This window comes from Quercus robur, chromosome 2, assembly GCF_932294415.1.
Source record: "Quercus robur chromosome 2, dhQueRobu3.1, whole genome shotgun sequence".
Lineage (NCBI taxonomy): Eukaryota > Viridiplantae > Streptophyta > Magnoliopsida > Fagales > Fagaceae > Quercus > Quercus robur.
Window position 1 is genome coordinate 85,378,614 of NC_065535.1, and position 24,683 is coordinate 85,403,296.

Consider the following 24,683-nt stretch of genomic DNA (forward strand, 5'->3'; position numbering starts at 1 on the left):
CTACGTTACACCAACTGTAATTTAATCCTACATACCAAATTCATGGTTCTAAGCTTTTTAATTAATGTGTCCTGTTAAAGGGTTCCTAGGGAAGCTTCTTTACCGTTCATTTCCAGAAACGACATAAGTGATAGTAATTGTTAGGTAATAATAATACATTGCACCTATCTTATGGACTGTAAAGTCGGCAAGTTCTCGTGCTCTACTTCCACATTTTTGCTTGTCACTCTCTTGTTCAAACTAGCATCCAAATTTAATAAAAGAGAGAGACGAAAAAAAAGTGCCCAAAACAAACAGAAACTTAACCACCACATTTACTTGTTGCTCTCTTCAACTCCTTATCTACTTCTATCACCACCTCACATGAGAGCAATTGAGGATCACATGGCAAAGCATTTAGCCATGGATTGGTTCTCTTGGCTATCCAAGAGTAGCCTTGAGCCCTCGCTCATATACGAGTATGGCCTTGCTTTAGCTCGCAATGAGCTCCAATATGAGGATATAAGCTACTTCAACCATGAGTTTCTTCAGAGCATGGGCATTTCTGTGGCTAAACACAGGCTAGAGATTCTCAAGCTTGCTAGGAAGGAAAACATTGGTGGCACAGGTACATTTTCTGGGCTCTTCTTGGCAATCAACAAGACCAAGAGGTGCTTGAACAAGTGCATTAACAAGTTGGTTTTTCGTGAGGATGTTGCTTTCAAAGCCACTCCTCATGAGCTGGTACATTATCCAGAGCAATATTGGAAAGGTGGATTCTTGAGGAGGCAAAAGAGTGTAGAGATCAAGGAAGAGAGGCCAGTGCTAAAAAAGAGGAGCATGACTCTATCAGGACCTCTGGATAGGGTGCAAGAGAGGATGATAACTAATACCAGAAACTTGAAATTATCTGGGCCTCTTGATGGAAAGGTGCAAGAGAAATTGATGTACAATTCAAAGAGCCCAAGATTGTCTGGGCCTATGGATAGAAGTGTGCAAGAGAAAATGATGTTCACAGCTAGGAGCCCAAAATTACCAGGACCCATTGATGGATGGGTGCCTGAGAGGTTGACAGTCACAACAACTAAGAACCCAAAGCTATCTGGGCCTTTGGATGGAAGAGTACAAGACAGGTATGTGGTCACAAGTAGGAGTCCAAAGTCATCACCATTGGATGGAAGAGTTGCAAGTCCAATGGCTAACATTCAATTTAACCAGGAAAAGTTGGATGTTGAGTATGATGATCATTCACTATGGGCTACAATGTTTCATGATATGAAACCCACTTGAGTTTTTGTGCTTTTTCTTGGGGTATGTTTCTGGCTACTTTCTCTTCTATTCTCTCTCCCCATTTCTTCCTCTTGAAATTGTGAGAGATGGTTCCTAATGGTTCCGAATGGTTCTTCACCTTATGGACAAAATTTGTATGGCTTTTGAGGTTTGTTTACCCTTTATACTATATGTTCGGAGTGCACTAATATATATTGGCTTTTTTAGTATAGAAGAAGACAATTGGTTTGAGCATTGTTATTGGTTTATTCCATCTTGAATTTGTAGTTTGTAAATTGTATCATTACTCCAGATTGTTACTCTCATGCTTTGATAGAGAAAGAAAGCCCTGGTTATATTTGATCCTTAAGTTTGACCCATGTGTTTGTGACTTTTTGGATAGTCATGTTACATTATTAAAGATATTTTATTTATTATTTTAAAACAGTGGTTATCACATGATTTGACAATGGGAAAATTTAGGAAGAGGTAGTTGATTGGTTTTGCATTACAAATAAGTTTGATGATATAACAAATTTCACATTTTTTTTCACAAATATTAAGATGACATGTTGTGATTGAAATATAATGAAAAAAAAAAAATAATGTTAGTTGTGTTCTCATATAAAAGTGATGTTATACTAATCACAATCTAATCTATCTAGTAAATCAACAAATTGTAAAAAAACATATTGTGAAAAAAAAGGTTAAATTTATTATCTCTCTACCATTGTTGTTTTCATTACTATACCTTATTATAATGGTTCCATAAAGTCACATTCATTTAATTCGAGTGGTACACTATAAACCCAATAGCTTTTTGTTTGGCCCATAAGCTAACTATAAAAATAAAAGAACATGTGGAGGGATTAACTTCACTTTATCTCATACTCGATCCAAGTCCAATAAAAGCTTTAATGGCCTTAATCCCAACTGCGCGCTTTAGCATAAGCTATAAATATTTGGTTAAATCTCGGATTCGGTTCAAAATGCACTAACATAAGTGTGTGTTTAATATTGGCTTAAAAAGACAGTTTTTTTTTTTTTTACTATTAAGCTTATTTTTGCAATTATTTATGGGTCTCATTGCATTTTTTGATACTATTTATGGGCTCCACTGTACTATTTCAATTACCTTTTAGCTTTATCTATAGTACTTTCGGTAAAAAAAATTTAGTTTCAATTAAATAAGCTATTTCCAAACAGACACTAAAATGTGTTTTTGGCAAAAATTATTTTTGTTAACTTATTTTTGCTACTATTCATGGGTCTTACTGTACTTTTTGATACTATTTATAGGTCATATTATACTATTTCAGCTAATTTATACCTTTATCTACTGTACTTTCAGCAAAAAGTTTTCAAATTTCAACCTGATAAGTGCCAGAGGCATCAACACCTAATCTTATGCAATGATCAAGTCTGGCGGAAGAAATGGTGCCATGCCCTGGCTTTTAAAAATTTCTGTCCTCCCACTTATAATATTTATAATATATAATTTATTTTTGAGAAACAAATATATAATTTTTACTAATGACTCACTCGGAAGGAAAAAATTCTAGCTCTGTCGCCAATTATATCTAATCCTATTTGAAATGTCAACAAAGTAATTATGACATTATATTTTAGAGTGCAAGCAAAGTGTTTGTTGACTAACGGTGCATTATTACTTGTGTGGTTTCCACTAATTCGTATTTCCAATAGTAAAATCCATGGTCCTATTCTCACCATCACTGGCACACACTCTATAGGGGTTCATCCTGATCTATTCACTATCATGGATAAATTTGATATTTATATAAATAAAATAAAATAAAAAAGACAATAACAAAGTTTAGCTACAAAAACTTGTTGTAGCATAAGGCTACAAATTGCTCTAATAAACTAACATGTGTGAAAAATGACATGTGCATTGCACATGAGTACTTAAGTAAACTTAACCCAATTAACCCTAGTTAACTACACCAACTATTAAAAAAATTACTAAAAAACTAAAACCCTTATACGTATTCTCTCTCTCTCTGATTTCATTGTAACCCAGAAAGGCAGAAACCCAATCAGTCTTCTCTATAACCCATAAACCCAATCCCTCTCTAATAACTGAAAATAGATACATAAAACTACAGAAGACTAGACTCTAGTGCAAACTTATTTTCAAGAGCATCAATAGAACCATGGAAAGGGCTATTAAAGGTGCTAACTTGTTTACAAATGAGGGAAGAAAGTGAAATCATATGGATAGAATATTACAATCAGGTGTAGAAGCTAAGAAATTCTCTCTCAGATTGGTTAACCTTTGGGCTCGAATTGATCTTTGATCCACATGTAAATTGGAACAAGAACATAGTATGCTGATGCTATGACACCCAAAATGAAGTGCCAGAGGAACACAAATGGATTTATGGGCTTTCTTATGGAATTTTGTAGTCACCATTCTACAACTATTATTATCGAAGGAAGATTGTTTGTGTCATGACTTCAGATCAGCCTTGAAATTAATTTGAATATCTAAATTAATTTTCTTTAGATATTTGTTTGTGTCATGACTTCAGATCAGCCCTGAAATTGTTTCAACATTAGTGCCTGTGGTGGTGGAAATAGAAGAAAAGAGACAATGGCACTAAAACCCTAACAGTGAAGAATGCCTATGTAGTTTGTTTGTTAAATCCTCCCTCACACGTGGAATTGCTTTCAAGAATTCCAATAAAATTTCAAATCAATTTTAAAATAATCGGATTCTATGGCATACTCACTATTGTGACCAAACTAATTCAATTACAAGCTTCAACCCATCAAATATAATCACCACCTTAAGAAAAGTGCAAAACCTATCACCAACCAATCAAAGATTCTGATGAGGTACAAACAACAGTTCATTTTAAAGGTATGGAAATCAGTGCTTTGGTTTAATAATTCTTACAGAAAATCCCTCTTCTCTGATGATTGCACAATAGTAAGTCTCTTCTATTTAAAATATATGGATTGGGGTGACCGGTGGTGGAGGGAGAAGAGTGATTGGGGTGACCTATGGCGAGAAGTTGAAAGAGAGAGGGATTGGGTTTCTGCCTTTTTGGGTTTACAGTGAAGTCAGAGAGAGAGAGAGATAGAAAGAGATAGAGAGATAATACGTACAAGGGTTTTAGTTTTTTAGTTTTTATTTTTAAATTTTTTAATAAGTGGTAGTTAAAGGGTTAGATGGGTTAAGTTTACTTAAGTAGACATGTGTAATGCACATGCCATTTTTTACACATGTCGGTTTATTAAAGCAGTTTGTAGCCTTAGGCTACAACTGGTTTTGTAGCTAAACTTTGTCCAAAAGACAATCTTGGTAATTTAACAACATTCAATGTGCATGTACATCTTTCTTTTGTAATGTATTAGTAGCTTATATGCCATGGGCGGGTTACAATTCTGAAGATGCGATACTCATTAGCGAGCTTCTAGTATATGGAGACTTGATTTTCAACCATGCTTCTAATCAAGTGTCCTCGGCCATCTTGGGCAGGTATCATGGATCATGCTAATTGATAGCTCCCTTTATTGGTTTTCCTTGTGGTCATGCATCTTTCATTTTCAAACTGAGTTATTGAACCACCCTTAGAGCACTTGCAGCAGTTGTGCTAAAAAGCTATTTTTAGCACCACTAAAAAGCTATTTGGAGCTACAGTAGTGAAGCTATAGCCAAAAAATTTGGCTTCTTAACTACAGTGCACAGCTAAAAATAGTTGTGCACTGTAGCTCAAAAAAAAAAAAAAAAAATTGTGTTCACATTGCTGGTTTGATTATTTGTGGTGTTTTTTTTTTTTTTTTGGTAGTGAGATGTATTATTTTATTGTAATGTTTATATTATTTTATTGTGTTAAAAGCTAAAATAGATTCACTGTTGCAGCATGTGAGTAGGTAAAATAGATAAAGTAACTTTTTGTGGTGTCAAATAGCTAAAAATATAGCTCCACTGCTGTGAATGCTCTAACCTATATCACTTTCTTTCTAGGCATGCATCTTCAACCATCTTGGCCAAGTATAACATACCATAATGATTGATAACAGAACAAAGTTTCTCTTCAAACTAGTTTGGAGAGAAACCTTACAAATTCATCATATATATTTATATTGAGTGTGAATTTTGAAAATTTAACCGTTAGATTGCATGTTCTTATTACATCCTTAATGCTTACAAAATTTTAAGAAAATCAAAGATTAATTGCTATGTCATCGAATAAATGTTATAATTTCAAGTTTTTGTAATCTAAAGTTGTATATAAAAAATAAGTTAATTGATCAAATAGTAAATAATATCCAATTTGAACGAAATTTGATATGCATGTTAAGAACATAAGGAACATAAAATTCAACTGTTAGATTTTCAAAATTCACACCTAAAAAAGAAATATATAAGAAATTTAAAGAGTTTCTTTTCAAACTAATTTGGAAAGAAACTTTGTTTATGATAACAATAATAGTTGGTGTGCACAGATATATCTCAGATACTTTTGTATACGCATTCTCATTATAATAAAAGGAAAAGACATGCGTGCACACACAAACATAATATATAAAATTTTAAAGAATTAATTAATTATCGTAGTCATACTATTGTATTTGTTTGGATACCACTTATTTTACTGAAAACTGAAAACACTGTAACAAAATAATTTTTAAATATGTGAATAGTGCCATGGGACCTATTTTTAATGAAAGTTTTGTTGAAAAAAAAAGGTTTGTGGGTCTCGTGAATAGTGCACGGGACCCACTAAAAAAGCTACCATAGCCACACATAAACGCACTTTAAAAAAAAAAAAAAAAACGCAGTCGCAGACGCTAAATAATCACTATCCAAACCGTCACTATATCTTGACCTAATTTTTTGAGAATTATCATTTCATTTTGTCTCGGCTTCCGTAGTCTATGCTTCTTAGGCATTTACACAAAAAACTGGAGCATGATTTAATTTCTTAGGTGGAGTACATAACTTCTTGTCTAGAAAATGGGATACAAAGCCAATCTCTGAAATTGAATTGATAGTACTTATGTAAATAAACCGTTTTCAGTACTTGGCAATACGGTGGTACAGGTCTAAAATACAAGCACTCCATCTCCATGGACTTTTTCTGTTATGACTTATGAGCATAAATATTTTTGTACAGTGACAATCTACGTAAATAAATGCGTAATAGATCGCACACCTACTCACCTAGTGAATGTGGGCCATGTGGCCCAATTTATTATTTATTTATAATGATACGGACAAATAGCACGCATAGCAAGTAGCAATTTGTCCATAAGAGCATCTCCATCTGGATGTCATATCTCATCTTATTTTACCATTTTAAAAAAGTTACTTTATCAATTATACCATATCATTTTACAATACACCCAGCATTCCAAAATTCTATTTTTTTCCCAATCTATTTAAATATTCTTTTTTATTATTTTTTTACTATTTCTTTCTCTCTCTTTTCCTTTTCGTCTCTCTCCCTTAACCTCTGGCATAAGAACAGATAAGAAAAAAAACAAAAAAAAACAACCAACAAGGTCTCTCTGGGTCTAAAACATCGCCACCACCGTAAAACCACTGTCATTCACATCCCAGCAATCCCACCACGCCACTAGCTAGCAACCACCATGCCACCGCCAGGCCAACCACCAAAACCCATTAAAAAAACCACCAAACCCACCACCAACAACAACCACTGCAAGAAACAGCCACCACAAAAACCACCAAGAGAAAAAAAAAACACAAAGAAACCGCCAAAAATCACAACCAACAACCACGAGAAACAGCCACTACAAGAACCACCAAAGAGAAAAAAAAAACACACACACACACACATACACACACACACACACATAGAGTCAAACCTAGAAACCCACGGCAAAACCACCACATCAGCGATCTGCAAAACCCATGGCAAAACCCACTTTAAAAACCACCCATGGCAAAACCCACAGTAAAACCATAACCCCCACGGCACCGGCAATCTGTACGGACTCAACGTGTAAGCTCCAATCCGGTATGAGCTCCGATCTGGCTTGGTGATTCGAAGAGAAAAGTGTGCTTGGTGATTTGGTGAGAAAGAGAGAAGCTTGACAATGGCGAGAGAGAGAGAGAGGGGATGAGAAAGAGAGAAGGAAGAGAGAGAAAAGAAAGAGAAAAAATGAGAGAGGAGAGAGAAATTGCCGGGTTAAAACGGTTTGAGAGTATTAAAAAAATATTTTTTTTATCCCATTCAGCTACAGTACCATCTTACATTTGAGATGGTACTGTAGCTATATGTCAAAAAAAATTTGGCATTTTCCCATTTGGCCTTCCCGTTGCTGGGATTTTTTGGGCCTGTATGCCACATGTATCTTACATTTGGCATATGCAAGGCCGGCTGGGGATGCTCCACATTATATTTAACATGTGTCAAAACATATGGCAATACATTTAATTCTAAATTAATGGTATGTTATAAATATTTTGTATTTAATACTCTTATAAGTTGGGTTCAAATTACATTTACTATAAATTTAAACAATTTTATATTACTTAATATTTTTCAATTAGATGAATTTTGATAAATCCACATTTAGATTATATTATTATTGTATATTCTCTATATTTGCAAAATTTCAAGGTGATCAAAGATCGATAGCAATGTCATCAATTAATTGTTTACATTCAAATTTTTGTAGTTTAAAATAATGCATAAAAGATGAGTTTATCGATTGAATGATAAATAACATCCAATTGAAATGAATACTAAGAACATATAAAACATGTAATTCAAAAGTAATATTTTCAAAATATAAATTCTATAACAAGTAATTGGGTGGTGTAACATTGCATAGAATTACACCATGTGTAACTTAAACATAGTATGTTATATACATGGTTGTCAAAATCGCGATCTGGGTCGTAGGATCGCATGATTTTATGATCTCACCTCACCAAAACGTTTAGAATTGTAGTAGGATCATAAAAAAGGTAGGATCGTATGTAAAATCGTGTAGGATCATATAGGATTGTACGGGATCTTACCGATCCTACAAAAACATGCATTTTTGGTTTGAGCTTATTTTATTTTATTTTATTTCTTTGATGGGATTGGTTTGGGCTAAGATGATCCAACTAAACGTACAAGTCCAACTGGTTATTAGCAGCCCAATAACAAATTGATGTCCCAAATTTACATCTTTGTCAAAAGAAAATCTCAAAAAAAAAAACCCACAGTACTTAAGTTTAAAGTTCAAACAGAAAAAGAAACCTAAATATTTAGAAACATGAATCCCGAAGTTGTGCCTACTCTCAAGAACCCCAAAACCCATCACCTCTTGGCACTCTCAATGAGGTTGCCTCTTGGATTTCATATTTATAATTAGCTAGTTTACTATAGAATGGGAATTCTATTTTGGATTTCATATTGTAATAAGCTAATTTTCATTTGCTAAATAGCCTAACTTATTTTGGATTTAGAACTTAGAAACTAGAAAATGTTTTCAATATGTGTCAATAATATCTTGGTACTTAGTTGCTAATTAAATATGTACTAAACTTTTTAGATATATTGTGTCAAAACTTAAATATATTTGTTTCATTAGTATAGACATAACGATGTAGGGAATGCAAATTATATTATATGATGCAAATCTTTGTTTTTTAATGGATGAATTCATATTTTACGTGATTACTTAACATATAAAATCATTATCAATATGTTTTTTGCTTAAAATCTGAAAATAGTTAGGATGATCTTACAATTTACGATCCTATCTACCTTCCGCGATCCTACGTAGAATCCCGGTTTTGACAACCTTGCCTATATATATAAATATATAAATATATAAATATATATATATATATATATATATAATATGCACATTTTATAATATGAGAATAAACAATGTAATTAAAAAATAGAATAATTTTTTTAATAAAAAAATCACTTATATTTGAAGCCCCCATAAACGTTGCATACAATATATATATATATATATATATTTATATTATAAATTTTTTGTAACTTGTGGCTACTCATCTCCTCCAACAATCAAAAAAATAAAAACCTTAAATTTTATTAATAAACTATAATCGCACTATATATTAACATATAACACTATGAATTCCAATTGCAACAAAATAATTTTGACAAAGGTATATATGATTTTGTTAACTTTCATTCTTTCCACGTTCTATCAAATTTCTTTTCCTTTTTAAAGTTATTTTCTATTTTCCTTGATAAATAAAAAAAAGATATAAAATAGTTATTTTAACATTATTGTTGATGTTCTTCATAGATAGAAAGTCACCAAGAAATTCAACAAATTTCTGAAGTCAAGATAAAGAGAGACATGCAATCCGCAAGTTTCCATTCTCTTGATGTTGATGGAGTTCTATTTGTAAACTTTCTCTTTAATTAGTGATAAAAAGAGAGGTACAAAACTTTTCACTCCATTTATCTTGATGTTGATAGAGTTCTATTATTGTTGATGTTCTCCGTAGGTAAGCTTATAAGTTACTGTGGGAGGATGAAGTTGAAGGGTTGCAACATTGGTCTGAGGATCGAGGATGAAGTTGAAAAGACGCAGCATTGACGTAGAAATGCTGCAAGCCACTAGTCCAAGGAAGGAAGCTGCCTGAGGAGGAGAAAAAATGAATCATGATACTCTGCGGTATTCTAAGTAGGAGCTGGGATCTAAAGAGAGTGGAAGTTAGTGGGCAGTAGGGAAGTTTCTAGCCTAATGTAGCCTGTTGCATCCGCATTAAATGGTAGACAACAACTTTATCAGTCGTATTGATGAGGAAGTGACCTGAACAGTGTAAGCCACAGCTAAGCAGACTCCTTCCACCATCTTCTTCAGATGTGAAAGGTAACAAGTGTCAAAAAATGAGGGAGGTTAGGTAGAAATGGATGGTGGAGATGTGATGGAGGTAGAGGTATATAAGAAAAGGGGAGAGCATTGAAAAAGGCATCTGAAAAAGAAAAGAAAGAGAAGGAAGAACATTGAGAGAAGAGAGTGAACATTATTACTTTTTATTCAGACTTAGTCTCCTCGGGAGAACTTGTGGAAAGTTTGATATTCCTTTGTTTCTTAATACAAACCTTATTTTTTTTCCTAGTTGCTGCCTCGGGCAAAGCTCTCTGTTGTTGTTCGTTCCCTCCTCTTTTAAATTCTATTGATTTGGGCCAGGATTGAAAGGCACAACCCACTACTCTAAGTGGGCTTGGGCTACATATTTTTCTAGTCCTTGTAGTTATAATTGCTTTTTTCATTTTTTGTTATACATCAAATCTATTGTCATTTTTTGTTATTAACTATTGGTGTGTAGACTTTGTTTTTACATTTTTTCTTGAAAAGATTTATTTAAACATAAAACAAAATAAATAAATAAGTCAAAATTTTATATATTGTTGTCACAAGGGGTAAGCTACATAAACAATGCATTGATTTTCTTCCAGTTAGTCCACATAGTTGTCCATGTACCAGTGGAAGGACCACACTTCGGGTGAACAAAGGTAGATACATGAATGATCATTGATCAACCTATGAGAACTCTCATAAATTCATAACAACTTTTGATGCATTCAACACTTCCAGCTTCCAGGTCTGAAGTTGACCCCACCAAAGAGATGGATGTTGAGTATACATATATAAGGGAAAGACCCACGTAAAATTAAATAAATAAATAAAGAAATTAAAAAAAATTAATACTAACATAATTTACTCTAAAACCCTAAGCTTAAAATTTTGGATTAAATTTCATTTCTATATGTTATATTTTAATCTCAGTTGAAATCTCCCCAAGATTTTTAGGCTTAATATACCAATCGTTGGGTTAACATTAAATTACTAATTTAGTTGAAATTTCATGTTCACTTGCCTAAAATTTAAGCTAAATTTCTCAAATGGTAAGGCAAGGAAAATCTTCTCTCTGGTTCATTTTATGTTCCTTTGTTTTCATTCCATGTATCCCTTTTTTTTTTCTTTTACATAGCCAGCTCAATTACCATGCTGGGATGCATTAAGGAGATTAGTTTCAACCATCTCATGCACTCAAAACAAAATTTCATTGAAATATACAACAAAAATAAAGTCTCAAACTCAAATGTTTAAGATCAGTTATATTGATCCCCTCAATAGATTAGTTAGGGTTGGCTATATGTATTAAGAGACACCCCAACAATTATCTATAGCAGATCCATTCATAATAAAGTGATTATATTTTACACATTATTAATCTATCACAACCCTCATCTTTTTTCCAGATTTGGAATCAGCTGTGAGAGAAATATATGACACTAAGTACAAACACATGCAGAGTTATTTATTGATATATAGTAATGAAAAATTGCATTTTATACTATAATAAGTATATGCTTCAAATACACAATTAGAGCCGATATGTGAGTTGGACTGCTGACTGGTGCTCAAACATGCACTGCATTGATGAGTGTTCAATAAGCCCGAACTTATTATAGCTACAGTCGCATCCAAAGATGTGCTTCGGTAACAATGGCTACCGAATGGATATATGCTCAACCCCATTAACCTCAATGACTTGTGCTTTGTGGCAGCCGGAAGGAACCCCCTGAATAAAGCGTTTGGTAAACAGGCTTTATCCTTTTAGTCAAAACAATGCTTAAGATAGTGCCCACACCACAGACAGCAGCCAAAACCAGGAAGGTGAGTCTAAAACAATTTGGACCCAAGCAGGTGAGACTTGAACCAATCTGATTAAGTCCATGCTGTTTAGCTGCCTCGTTATCATATATATACCCTGCTAGCAGACCTGAAAAAAGGAAAGCACCAATAGGATTCCCTAGTGCCATGAAATTGCTTAGTAAACCGAAATGCTTCAAGCCAAATAGCTCAGAGACAGTTGGGAGCATGACAGAAAATTGAACGCCAAAGCAGATCCCAAGAAGTGCAGTTGCAATATAAAGAGTGCCATCCATTGCAGAAGCAAATAGAAGGTATGTGATAATCATGATTATTTGAGTAAATGTCATCCAAACCGTCCGAGGAAGTGTCCTTGACCTGCAATGAATAGAGGCTGCACTAAATTACAATGACAACCAATTGGAATAACAGGGATGTAGAGAGTACTTTGCAGCACTTACAACAACATGCTGATGCTAATTTCCTGTAACAGCAAATTCTTGGAGACAATTAGCTGAGTCGACTATGCAAGTTTTATGAAAGCACAAGCCATATTTTCTTGCAAGGAGTTAGCAAGGTTTAACTGAAAGTGTAAATATAACTTTATTGCTGATATTCAATGACCAATCTATAAATTTGATAGGAGGAGATATATGTAACATCCATAAAAAAGTAATTTTTCTTGAGGAGATTCCATGCATTGTAAAATCATTAATGTGCCTAATGATCCACAATTTTTGTTGATTTTAATATAGAACTCTCCAGCTTAATAATTGATTTAGATCAGAGACATGTATGGTAAGCAAACCTAATAGTAAGCACCCTGCTTCAGTCAATAATCTCTGTGACTAACCACGAGAATAGATGGTACTGACCTGACAAAATGTTCAGAGACAACTCCACCACCAAGACGACCCACAAAATTGCAAAAGCTGAAGAGAGACACCAAGATTTTGGTCTCATGCACACCTTGTGCAATCCCTATCTGTGCTAGATTATTAAGAACAGTCACCCCAGAACCAACCCCAACAAAGTAAACCAAGAACAGAAGCCAGAAGTCTGCCTTGATTACAGCTTCACTAAATTTAAAATCTTCCCCCCTTTTGGGCCTCCTCTTCTTCTTCACTGCCCCCTCACCCTCAGCAAGAAGCATAGCCACCTCAGACACATCCTCACTTTCATGAAAACTTCCCAGGTTTTTTGCTGATGAAGATGGTGTCAGCAGTGGTTCAGTTTTGTCTGAATTGCCTTCTCCTTGAACCAGACCGTCTGAAGACCCAATTGATTGGTCTAGTGTCCCTGATTTCCTTGTTCTCATGGGGTTCAGCGTCATTTTTACAGGAATTGCAAGTGGAGCCATGAGAAGTAGAATCATTATAAAAACAAAAGTATAGGAAATTAGAGGACTCAAAGAATATGTATCAGCCATTATCGTGGTCGTCAGAAGATATAAGCCAAGCACAATACTTGAAGCTTGGATGAAAAGAAAATGGCGATGCGCCTCAAAGTCATCATCAGAAGCTGGAGCACAAGGCCTAACAAAGTACATCATAATGAAACATAGAACAGGAATCCCAATTGCGAGGAACAACAAAAGGTTAGAAGAGGAACTATGAAGCAGCACACTGTAAATTTCTGTAAAAACCGCAGCACTGAGCCCCACATAACCTTTGAGAATACCTGCAACAGTTCCTCGACTGAGAGGGAAGTTTCTCATGTTGGTCACAATAACAGCAGTGCTAAACCAAGCATTACTATTAGCAGCAACACAAAGAGCAAGCCATAACTGTGATATCATAAAAGGAAGAAGATTACATTTTGATCTTTTCGCCAAAAGTATCTTATTTGAGCTAACTAAATGCACCAACAACCACACTTCTCAAAATAAATCTCCACAAAATTGATGTGCCAAAAGAAGCTACCTATATGCTCACATACGACTGAGAAACTTGAATTTCTTTACAGTTCAAGTGGATGGAAGTCTTTAAAGAAATAATTTGGATTTCAATTTTTGGTTCAAATAACTTCAATAAAGTATGAGAGGGAAAAAAGATTCTATTGATAAAATTCATGGATGGGTTTAAGCTCTATTAATATGTTCATTTGAAATGAACGGGTGTATGAGTATGATATTATTCAAATCCATAACATCACAAGTGCTTTTGAACAGAATCGTATAAGCTCAGACTCATGGTGTGTTGTTCAGATCCATATTCAAGCAATTATCCTCAATTCCAATTGCAACCCAAAGGAATAATATTTCTCCATGCCAGATAAACAGTTAGACTTATGACTCATTATTTAAAATTTTCAACAAATGGAAGTTTATTGTAGTTACAGAAGAGGTAAGAATCCTATTTCCACCAGTAGTAACTTCTGGTTGATTCACTCATTTGAAGGGTAACTAATAGAGGATGCCCCTTTGAGCCAGAAATATGACACCTCAGTTTGCAATCTCCTCCCCCCACACACACATACACAAATTATCCTCATTTCTGAGTCATGAATCAAAGGATCATAAGTTTGAGAACTAGGGATGAAGAAAGAAGACAACCTCAGATAATACAGGTTTCAGATGAGCCCTACTCCTATCTCATATATTAATTATATAGGATTCATTCACCACTACCTTAAGAAACTTTAGCATTTTATAATTATACCTATCATTCCATTAGGAAACAAGATTAGAATGAAACTATGTACATATGTTGAACCGATTAAATTAGTTGACATCAATAAAATCTATTACCCAAAAAAGGGAAAAGCATTAATCCCATCCACACAACACATACTCAGATAGCATTTTTGAACTCCAAATCCAATTAATCATTTAAAAAAAAAGTATCCAAGAGAACCCACAAAAAACCCATTAATTAAAATCATCCAGCAACCAAAATTAACAAAAGGGTATGCCAAATAAATAAATAAAAGACGAATTACTTACCAACCAATAAGGAAGGGAAAGAACAGTACGGCTGACAGCGAGAAAGAGAATCCCATAACCAAAGAAACAAAAGACAGAACCAATGATGAGAACAACCCAAGGAGGAAACCTGTCACAAACTACGCCTGGAAGGAGGCCAACGTTTTCACCAATATCGTTGGCCACACCGATCATGGTAAGCTGGTGCTGGTTAAAACCCAGAACTGATTTCAAGGAATGAGAGTAAAGTGGGAAAGTGTATGCATTGCCTGATGCAATTTCAACCCAAACTGCAGCTCCTAGCCCCACCCATGGTGGCCTTGTTCCTGCTTTCAGTGCCACCATAGCTACTATGCTCAGGAGCTAGTAAGAGAGCTTATAGGCTTATCTTCCTATTAAATTGGGAATTTTCAGTTTGAGGAAATGTATGGCAGACAGACACACAGGAGGAGAGTGAGGCAGAGAAAGAGAACAAAGAATGGTCTAATGTTGTCTGTCTGGTTGTTTAATATAATATTTTGGGTGTAGTCAGCAATGACTTTGCTTTTGCCTATATGTTTGGACTTCTCTACGGTTGAGTTTCCTGAAAGATTGTTATTGATTTTTATATGGGTCTGTAATAGATTTTTATATGAGTGTATTCATGATTTTATTATAGGAGGTGACTCTCTCGTTATTTCCCAGTCATTTTACCCCTCTTACGTTTCGTTTGCTTCAATTGTTTATAATATGTTGTCTTTTATGGATGAATTTTGTCATGTTCATATCTCCCATGTAGGTAAACAATACAATTGCTCAACTAATTTGTTAACTAAAAAAGTTTTAATCATTGGTGATTTTTTTTTTTTGCTTGAATTGAAGATAATCCTTATTTTCTAAAATAAGCTATTCTCTATGATGTAATAATTGTTTTTCATATTGAATAAGGTTTGATATATTCCTATATAAAAAGAATTGACAGATAATTGTGAAATTGATTAGGACTCTAAACATCATTTCCATTGACGCAGATATCACAATCTATTACTTCTATAATTGAAAAAAATAAAGTAAAGAAAACGAGTTATTCTTTCTTTCTTATACTAATTTAGAAGCCATACAAGATAAAAGTCTCATGCACAGTTTTAAATATGAAATTTGTCCTATATTTAGACTTATTAATTTTTGAATAGGAGTAATATTCTTCCTTTTTAGTTGGGGAGGTTGTGTGGAGTCTTGACATGTGTAGGCGTTCAAATTGACATTTACATTTTTATTATATTTTTTTTGTGGCGGTGGGGAGTGGGGACACGATGTTGCGCAAAGCTTTTTACATGCAACGGTGGATACAATTTACTTGAAGCAATCAATTGATCTGGCTTCTGGCCCACCCAAAATACTTTTCTTTGGTTGCTAATGCCTTCATTGCCTTGTATCTTTCATTGTTAATAAATCTAGTTCAGTGGTTCCGTTTCAGTTTAGATAATGATTATTAATAATGTCAAAATAATGATAAATTAAATTTATTCACCTTACCAACCTGTTGGATAGGTACATTTGAGCCCTGAGTCCAGACCTCTCGCTGGTACAAAAGCAAGAAAGAGAGAAATCATTCAACTTTAATGCCAATGAAGTAATGATTTTATTCCTCAATAATTACAATGCCGACGGTCTAATAATTTTTTAAATATTGAAATTAAAAATTAAAATATTTACTCTTTTTTTTAAGAAAATAAAATATTCACTTTTTTAATATCAGTTCTTAGATTAATAAAAATTTTAATCTTTTACTTTTTACCTTCTTAACTTTTTTTTCTATGCATTTTCATGGTGCAATAGCATTGAATCCAAATCCACTCCACGAATTCCAAAGGGTGTGGCATATTGGTCAGGCGAACTTTGGGACGAGTGGTAAAACCCTGACGTCTTGAGTTTGAGTAGCCATACGTTCATTCACTCCCTTGAGATCATTAGATTGGGGGAATTTAATTGCCCCTTGAATTACCTGAGATGTATTTGTAAAAAACTTCTTGTCGAGGGTAATTCAAGAGACAATTGGAAGATGGTTCAAACTTAACACCAATGGATCATTTTGGAAATCCAAGTCTTGCCTGAGGTGGATGGTAATTTGAGACAATGTGGGAGGAAATTGGGCGATGAAATTTTCAAAACCTATAGGGTGAACACTACCAATGTGTTGGCTAGAGTTTTGAATATTAAAAGATGGCTTATTATTGGGGTTAGCACTCACAGCAGTGGTGCTAAATAGCTATATTACTATTTTTTAGCACCACTGATCACAAAAGAAGAGCTACAGCAGTGGAGCTATAGCCAAATTTTTTTTGCTTCTCAGCTACAGTGCACATCTAAAGATAGATGTGCACTGTAGATCAAAGGTAAAAAAAATATATATTATTTTATTTTGTGTTCACACTATGATTAGAATATTTTATTTATTTTTTTCTTTCTCCTCCTTCCCTATTCTACCCGTTGCTCCTCTCTCCCCTCAATTGGTCCTCACATTCTTCATTTCTTCCCGTTGCAAGCTTCAATTCCTCCACTCGTCGCCGACCTAAGCCCCTACCCAGCACCGACAACGCTGACCCAAGCCTTTGCCCAATGCCGACCCAAGAGCTGACAACGCCGACCGAAGCCCCTGCCTAGTGCCGACAATGCCAATTGATCTCTTCGTTCTCCGCCCCTATCTCTCTGCTATCTCATTTTTCCTCTACTCTGTCTCTCAATCTTTCTCCGTCTCAAACACCAAGACCCATGATTGCCGGTGCTGGGTTTTGATTTTGTCGCCGTGATTGACAAAACAGCGTTGTTGCCGTGATTGGGTTTTATGTTGATGGGTTCTATTTTTATTTTGATGAATGAGTATTGATTTTGTTGATGGTTAATGAATGGGGTTTGTTGATGGTTGATGAATGATGGCTGGATTTCTCTAGTTAATGAATGGTGGTGGCGGTGGTGGTGGTTGTGGGTGTGGTTGTGGCTGATGGTAGAGGTGGTTGTGGATGTTTTTTGGGTAATGAGATATATTATTTTATTGTAGTGGTTATATTATTTTATTGTGATGTTTATATTATTTTATTGTGTTGAAAGTTAAAATAGATCTACTGCTGCAGTATATGTGTAGGTAAAATAAATAAAATAACTTTTGGTGAAGCTAAAAAACTAAATTTTTAGCTCCACTATTGTGGATGCTCTTACCAACTTATTACACATTGAACTTGAAGCTAAATATGTTGTTAATATTTTGAAAAGCAGTATTTATACCAAACTTTTAATGGAATCCCAATTATTATTGACTACAAAAACCTTTAAAAGATGGTTCCTGACCCAAGATTATTGATCATGTCTATCGTGAAACCAATTATGTGCAAATGATGTAGCTAAACCTGCTGGAGCGTCTCAATCTTTTTGTTTTGTTATACATGTGGGTCTGTCGACAGACCACATGTGGTGGAAACTGGAAAGAATACCGGCATTTGATAAGACAAAGCTCTATTGGAATTGTCTGATTGATTTCGGAGACGCTTGTGGTTTGAATGGTTCTAGAAAAATGAAAGGGATGATAGATAATATGAGGAGGGGTTGGCAGATCTTAGCGGCAATATACCATACTACTGATCATCACCATTGACAACTCTCTCTCTCTCTCCCCCAAATGAAGTAATGATGTTATTTTTGAAAATTAATATATTGTCACTGCAATTTTTTTTTTTAAATGAATTAGAGGCTTTTAAAAATTCCTTTTGATATTTTTAATCAGTTTTACTAACATAATTTGAGAATGATAGTGCATATATATAAATATATATAGGATAAATTACGTATTTAGTCCTTATATTTTATACCATATTTTAATGTGACTACTTAATTAAAAAAATACATTTCTATTTCACAAGAAAAAATCCATGTGGCAGAATCTTAAAAGGGGAACTTAAGGAATAACACCTAAATACTGTACTTAAGTCTTACTTTTATTATATACTCTTATAATATAGTAACATAATACTTCCACCACTCATATTAACAATAGATCTCATTAATTAAATTTATTAACAATAGATCTCATTAATTAAATTTATAACAGGTGGAATACTTAATATTTTTTCCTTTTTTATTTATTTATTGATCTTCCTCGTGCCAACTTTTTGTAGCATGACACCAATCTTAAAGGGACCTATATAGATTAAATTATTAATGTGGGATCTTGTGGTTTCTTCTTCTTTTTTGGATGGAAGGGATATTTTGGTTTCTAATTAAGCGTGATTCATTAGACCAGTTGATTTAGGACCTTTCCATTTGTGGAGAGGAATTATGCTACGGAAACAAGGTAGATTTCCTAGCATTTGTGGGTCCTTCTGAATTGTATGAGTATGAGAAATTTCCGCCCTATTTTTACAGGACATTGATTGAACCCCCACTCGTGACCTAAACCTAACAATTCGTTGAACTTAGGACCTACCGAGTACCGACCTAGTGGCTAGTACTACTTTATCAAATTGACCTGAAAAGTGAAGTGTACTGGAATAGAAATTTTCTTAGAAAGAACTCAAACAAGTCATCTGCCTTTGAGCCACGTTTTGAGTTTTGTGGCTTATAAATGCTTTAAATCTATATATTTCTCACATACAATTGGAACCCCACATATAAGGATCCATAAAATGTATCTACTTTGAAATAGATGACACAAAAGTGATCATTATAAGTTAGTGTTATTGTTTACTATACAATGATGAACATTACCTCTTGAATTTTTTTTAATATGACATATAATAGGCCTAGAAGGGTTTTTGGATGAACTTATTTTTATTGGATTTTGTTTAAAATTTGGAAAGATTCCTTCAATTTAACTTCTTAAATTTTTCTCCAATTTTAATTCAAATGTAAGATATGTGATATTTAAAAAATAAAAAATAATAATTCCAATGGTATTAACAAAACCCAAGTAAACCAAGCAAAATCAAATAAATGCCACTTGTCTTATTACAATAATTTTTCAAAAGTATTATTGTCTTTATAAAGGGTTTGAGATGTTATTAAAAAGTTATACATAAACTAACAGCAATAATGAATTGGTTATAAAAACAAGAACAAAAAATATAAACTAACATTTTAAACTAAAACAAACAAAGTTATGCGCCTTATAACTTTTTTTTGTTTTTTTTTTGAGAATCAAACGCCTTGTAACTTGATTAAGTTGTAAGACACCTTTTGCTATTTCCAATAAAAATATCTAGGGTTTAAATTCTCCTACATTATTTAATTAAGAAATAAATAAATGAAAAGAATAAGCAGCTGCTAAAATAATTACTGTGCAGTTTGACATCAATAAATGAGTTGATGAGAAAAACAGGCAGTCCTTCTAGTAAAGATTTTAACCCATATTTCATTTTGGGTGCAAAATTGTGAAGTTATAGGTTATTCTGCCACCGAAGAATTGATTTAAAATGAATTTAGTTTATGATGCAAAATGACACGGTACACTTTGTATTATGTAGGATTATAAATTTCCTCAAAAAAATGTAGGATTATAATTATTTTGTTTGCTCTACAAGTAAATGAACATAATATAAGTATGGGTTTCTTGGATCATAAAATCTCTAACACCCTCTCTTTCAAACTTAACATAGAAGTTTGATAACATTTTGAAGTTGGAATCCAAAAATAATGGACCGGATTGGATTTTATTTTATTTTTTTTCCATCCCTATAACTAATGGTTCTCCATGAAAAATCAATCTATAAAGTTCTAAACAGATTTGTGCGATTTGAGCTATTAATCATAGATCATATGCAACCAAAGACTTTTTTTTTTTTTTTTTCCCTTTCTTGATTTCTTTTTTCCTTTCTCTCCCTCTGATTAATATATCCGACTGCTTCTCATGTTATTGCGAGCTGTGTTTTGGGTCGCTTTCTGGGGGTGACTGGGTTGCAATCATGTGCTAGTTTGATTCTAGGCTATCGATGATTTTATAGAAGACGGTTTTTGGATTTCGGTGTTTCACAGCATTGGAAAAGATCAAAGTTTTCTCTAATACCATGGTAGAATTATTGTTAGGATTAAGATTGAGGGAGACAAATAGAGAGAATATAAAAGTTGGAAACAAAATATAGTGATTCAGCTTACTGGCCTATGTTGATAGTGGAAAGCATAGAGTGACTACATTTGTATTATATATGTATTTACAATCGAGTAATCGAGCCCAATTTAGGGTATCTATAATAGTTAACACTAGACTAATATTAAGGTTGTAATACATGCACTGCATTACAATATGTTTTGGTCTCTTAGTCTTAAACCATAATATCTCTAACATTGACAAATTACATATAAATTACTTAGGTTTCACCATGTCAATTGTAAGGTGAATTAGGTAGTAAAAGGACATATGAATAAGGTACATATTTGATAGAATTTCCCCAGTTGCAAATAATTGACCATACAAACTATAAGGGGTGGTCTTTTTTTTTTCTTTTTTTTTTGAGGTGGGGGGAAGGTTGGGGTTCATCAGCTAGCTATTTCTTATTTCATGCGAGAAATTAGGATTAGTTTGGTTTGTGCTTTTATAAACTTTTTTTTTTCTTAAAATGTCTTTTAGATGGATTTTTTTTTTTTGGTTAATTTCAAATTTAAAAATGTGTTCGGTATAATATTATTATATTACTCAAAAATAGCTTTGCTTCCAAACGGAGATATTTTTGAAGAGCTAGATGAAGAGAAAAAAAAATCCAATTGGACATTTCAGGAACACAAAATGGGCACACATTGAAAATGAAATTTTAAGTACGCCACCAAAACTAAATCCATGTTACAAATTCATATTCATAACATCACAACAGCATCAAAACTCATTCCAATTATTGTAGATTTTCTTTTTCTTAAAAGTAACTCGAATTCATGTTTGTTTTCCAATTTCTACTATGAGTATGAGCTTTGTGCTTGTCCAGTCACTAGCCACCTCAACAATGGACTTGGAATAGTGGCCATCATTGTAAATACTAAATACAACTACTATTTCATCTTCCTCTTCAATGTGGCAAATTTGACTTCAAAAGACATCGCACTATCTACTATAACAATAGGCATACTCATTTTGTACCCTAAAAAATAAATTGAAACTCTCTTATAAAAAAAAAAGTTATGGACTCGAGCAGGCATACTTGTAGAAATTGTTCTCGTATCATACGTGTGGCATTGAGTACCCGAGTGTGACAATGTCTACGACAACCCCAATGCCTTGAAGGAAATCACATGTGAATTTAAAAGTAGAAATAGGAAAAGTGACAAGAAGAAACTAAAATGACTTTGAGTCTCGTGGCTACTGAATACTGATTTGTGTCTGTTTGATAACGCGGTTTCAATTGGCATTTCTTTAGTATTGGAATTTAGGTGCTTCTTCTTGGAAGTTTTCACTTTTCAGCTGAAAGGCAAATCAAGTAATTGTAGCAAGTTCTTTCGCATTGGGCTCTAGCCTCTAGAGATTTGTATATAATTGTTTTTTGTTTGATAGCTGTGTTTTTTTTTTTTTTTTTTTTTTTTTGGCGAAGAGCAATGTTTTTGAAACAAAAGGAAAATCACCCACCAATGAAATTGAATTTGCTCTTCTTCCATCTGAGTAGAGAGCTACACATGATTGGACAATTCACATTTGTATTCTTTTACCATTTAACATTTGGTACGCCCAAGTTCTGTTTCAAAGTGATCATCTTTGCCTTAGAGAATTCCCAATTCCAATCTTCTTTCCCTCAAAATTTTCAGCACCAAAACAAGCAGCAAGAACTATAACATTAAACCCAACAAAGAATTAACAGTAAACACAGAAAGATTTTTAAAATTTTAGAAAATACCAAGAAAACCCAAAACTAATTCTAATTCTAGCTTCCTTTTTAGCTCATCATTTTTTTATTAATTTCAATTAAGATTGGATTTTTCTTGGATGAGGCGATCCGTGGTCCATAGATGTCCAATTTTAGTTGCTTTGTCGATTATGTTGGGCTAGCAATTCAAGTACTTTTTTCAGCAATCTCCATTCTCCAAGCTCAAAAGAAAGAAAAGTCAGTATATCTCTTTAAAGTAAGTAACGTGAGAGTAGGAAAGAAGAATATTTGAATAACGCTGCAACATTAAATAAACTAAAGAGGGCCATGGGCCATGGCAATGGCACCCCCCAAAACCCCCCATATTTTCTGATTCTATATTTACATAAGTTTAAAAGTTAGATGTAATTCCTTAAAATGTTAGATATCAGAGGACAACAGCGGAGCCAGGATTTGACTTCAGAGGAGGCAAAATTTATATACACTATACATATACATTGAAACACAAACATATGTTAGGTAGTTGTAAAGGTTTTTTTTTTTTTTTTTTTTTTTTTTTTTTTTTTTTTTTTGCATATATAAGTCATTTTCTTTTCTTTTCTTTTTTTTAGTAAAAATTCCATTTATGAATGAAAAGATTTTTAATAATTAAGTAGAGTAGTAGACACCAAATACAATTAACGTAATTTTGTGTTATTATATAATTATCTCAAAATTTTGGTTTATTATACAAAATTTTATGAAGCAAAATAATTATTACATAAAGAATTTAAAGTTTTATTATTTTTTTTCCATACCACTTATGAGAGATAACAATAATTTTTTCCCCTTGAATTAAAACTCTAATTGCGTTCCTTAAAAAACAAAACAAAACAAAGCTCTAATTTCATTGTTCTCCTCGATTTCTTTTTCTTCTTATAGATTTTGATTCTTTTTATTTTTTATTTATAGCTCAGATAGAAATTCTAATCTAATGAACCTAATATACTACTCTCACCCCTCCCTACCGAGGACCACTTGAACTTGGGTCCTCAAACCCCACAAGCCTTTAAGGCTTGGGGAATACCACTCCACCCAACATGGGCGGAGGTGATTTTGAATCTTAAATCATAGATAAAACATGAAAGATTTTCTTTCTTTTTAAAAAGGATTTTGGCATAAGAAAGAATTTTTTTAAAACTATAAGATGATAAAATTATCATCTAATAGAAAAAGTTTTTTTTTTTTTTTTTTATTAAGGATTGATAAGGATCTATATGGTGTAGTGGAGAATTGAGTCAATTGACACCAAGTTCCAGCCAAAGCTACTTGGCTATTATATACATGACCAATCCCAGCCAAAGCTACATGGCTATTAATTACTCTTAAGAGTTAAAAGATGCAACTTTTTCTACAAAAAAATAAAGAGATGCAACTTGGAGATTCTCCTTAAAATTTAAAAGTCACCCAACTGTTTTTTTGGTGGGCTAGGGGGGGGGGCAATCGCGCTTCCTTTTGGCCCCCCGGCTCCACCCCTGCTAGGAGATACGGTTTAACTCCAATACACTAGTATATTAAAGTCAATACAATACAAACACGTGTCTAATTTTTGTCATATATTTGCATTGTGTCAACAGTGCACTAAAGGCTTATCAGATATCAGTACTGTATAATATATCACCCATGCCCTTTACATATAAAAGGAAAAAAATTTGTTTATTTCGGTTTTGTGGAACAAGTGATTCCTACTTATGCATGTGAGATAATCTGTCGTTAGGATTGTAGTATACATTTGGGATTGAGTGAGGATCAAGGCTCCGAATGGGCTGCTCAGTTGATCTTGAATTTTGTGGAGCACAATTTTATTTTAAAGTTGTAGGTGGGGGTAGTTTAAAAAAAAGGGATGGAATTCCAATGAAATTGTCTGACTTTATTGAACATATTTACTATATTAGCAGTTAGAACTATCTGAGATGTCACCTTCCTGTAATGAAGGAAAAGAACCTCTCAGGACAAACTTAGACTAACCCAAGGGCTAAACCAAAGATACTTGCATAAATAAATCATCACAAAAATGT

The 24,683-nt window shown here is 33.5% G+C and overlaps 2 protein-coding genes across 3 annotated transcripts; one reads left to right on the forward strand and one right to left on the reverse strand.

Annotated features, from left to right (window-relative positions):
• The first annotated feature begins 183 nt into the window (after window positions 1-183).
• LOC126715502 (uncharacterized) lies at window positions 184-1,618 on the forward strand. Its single transcript, XM_050416128.1, has one exon. It carries the CDS (start codon window positions 364-366, stop codon window positions 1,267-1,269), a length of 906 nt encoding a protein of 301 aa, XP_050272085.1. The 5' UTR covers window positions 184-363; the 3' UTR covers window positions 1,270-1,618.
• A 9,798-nt stretch (window positions 1,619-11,416) lies between these two features.
• On the reverse strand, window positions 11,417-15,420 carry LOC126715504 (protein NUCLEAR FUSION DEFECTIVE 4-like). 2 transcript variants are annotated; one of them, XM_050416129.1, is made up of 3 exons: window positions 14,837-15,415; window positions 12,768-13,678; window positions 11,417-12,270 (listed from the first exon to the last, which is right to left on the reverse strand). In XM_050416129.1, the coding sequence occupies exons 1-3, from the start codon at window positions 15,158-15,160 to the stop codon at window positions 11,784-11,786; spliced, it is 1,722 nt and encodes a 573-aa protein (XP_050272086.1). In that variant the 5' UTR covers window positions 15,161-15,415; the 3' UTR covers window positions 11,417-11,783. The 2 variants fall into 2 exon arrangements, with proteins under 2 accessions (XP_050272086.1, XP_050272087.1); XM_050416130.1 differs by having other exon boundaries at window positions 11,890-12,286; window positions 14,837-15,420.
• Between the last annotated feature and the right edge of the window lie 9,263 nt (window positions 15,421-24,683).

Excerpts from the sequence above, each read along its gene's own strand:
- LOC126715502 (XM_050416128.1), top strand. The coding sequence starts at position 364 with ATGAGAGCAATTGAGGATCACATGGCAAAGCATTTAGCCATGGATTGG.
- LOC126715504 (XM_050416129.1), bottom strand. The coding sequence starts at position 15,160 with ATGGTGGCACTGAAAGCAGGAACAAGGCCACCATGGGTGGGGCTAGGA. Across the intron at positions 13,679-14,836 it reads TTTCCCTTCCTTATTGGTTG|TTATGGCTTGCTCTTTGTGT; the intron begins GTAAGTAATTCG and ends ATGATATCACAG. Across the intron at positions 12,271-12,767 it reads GTCTCTGAACATTTTGTCAG|GTCAAGGACACTTCCTCGGA; the intron begins GTCAGTACCATC and ends TATTCATTGCAG.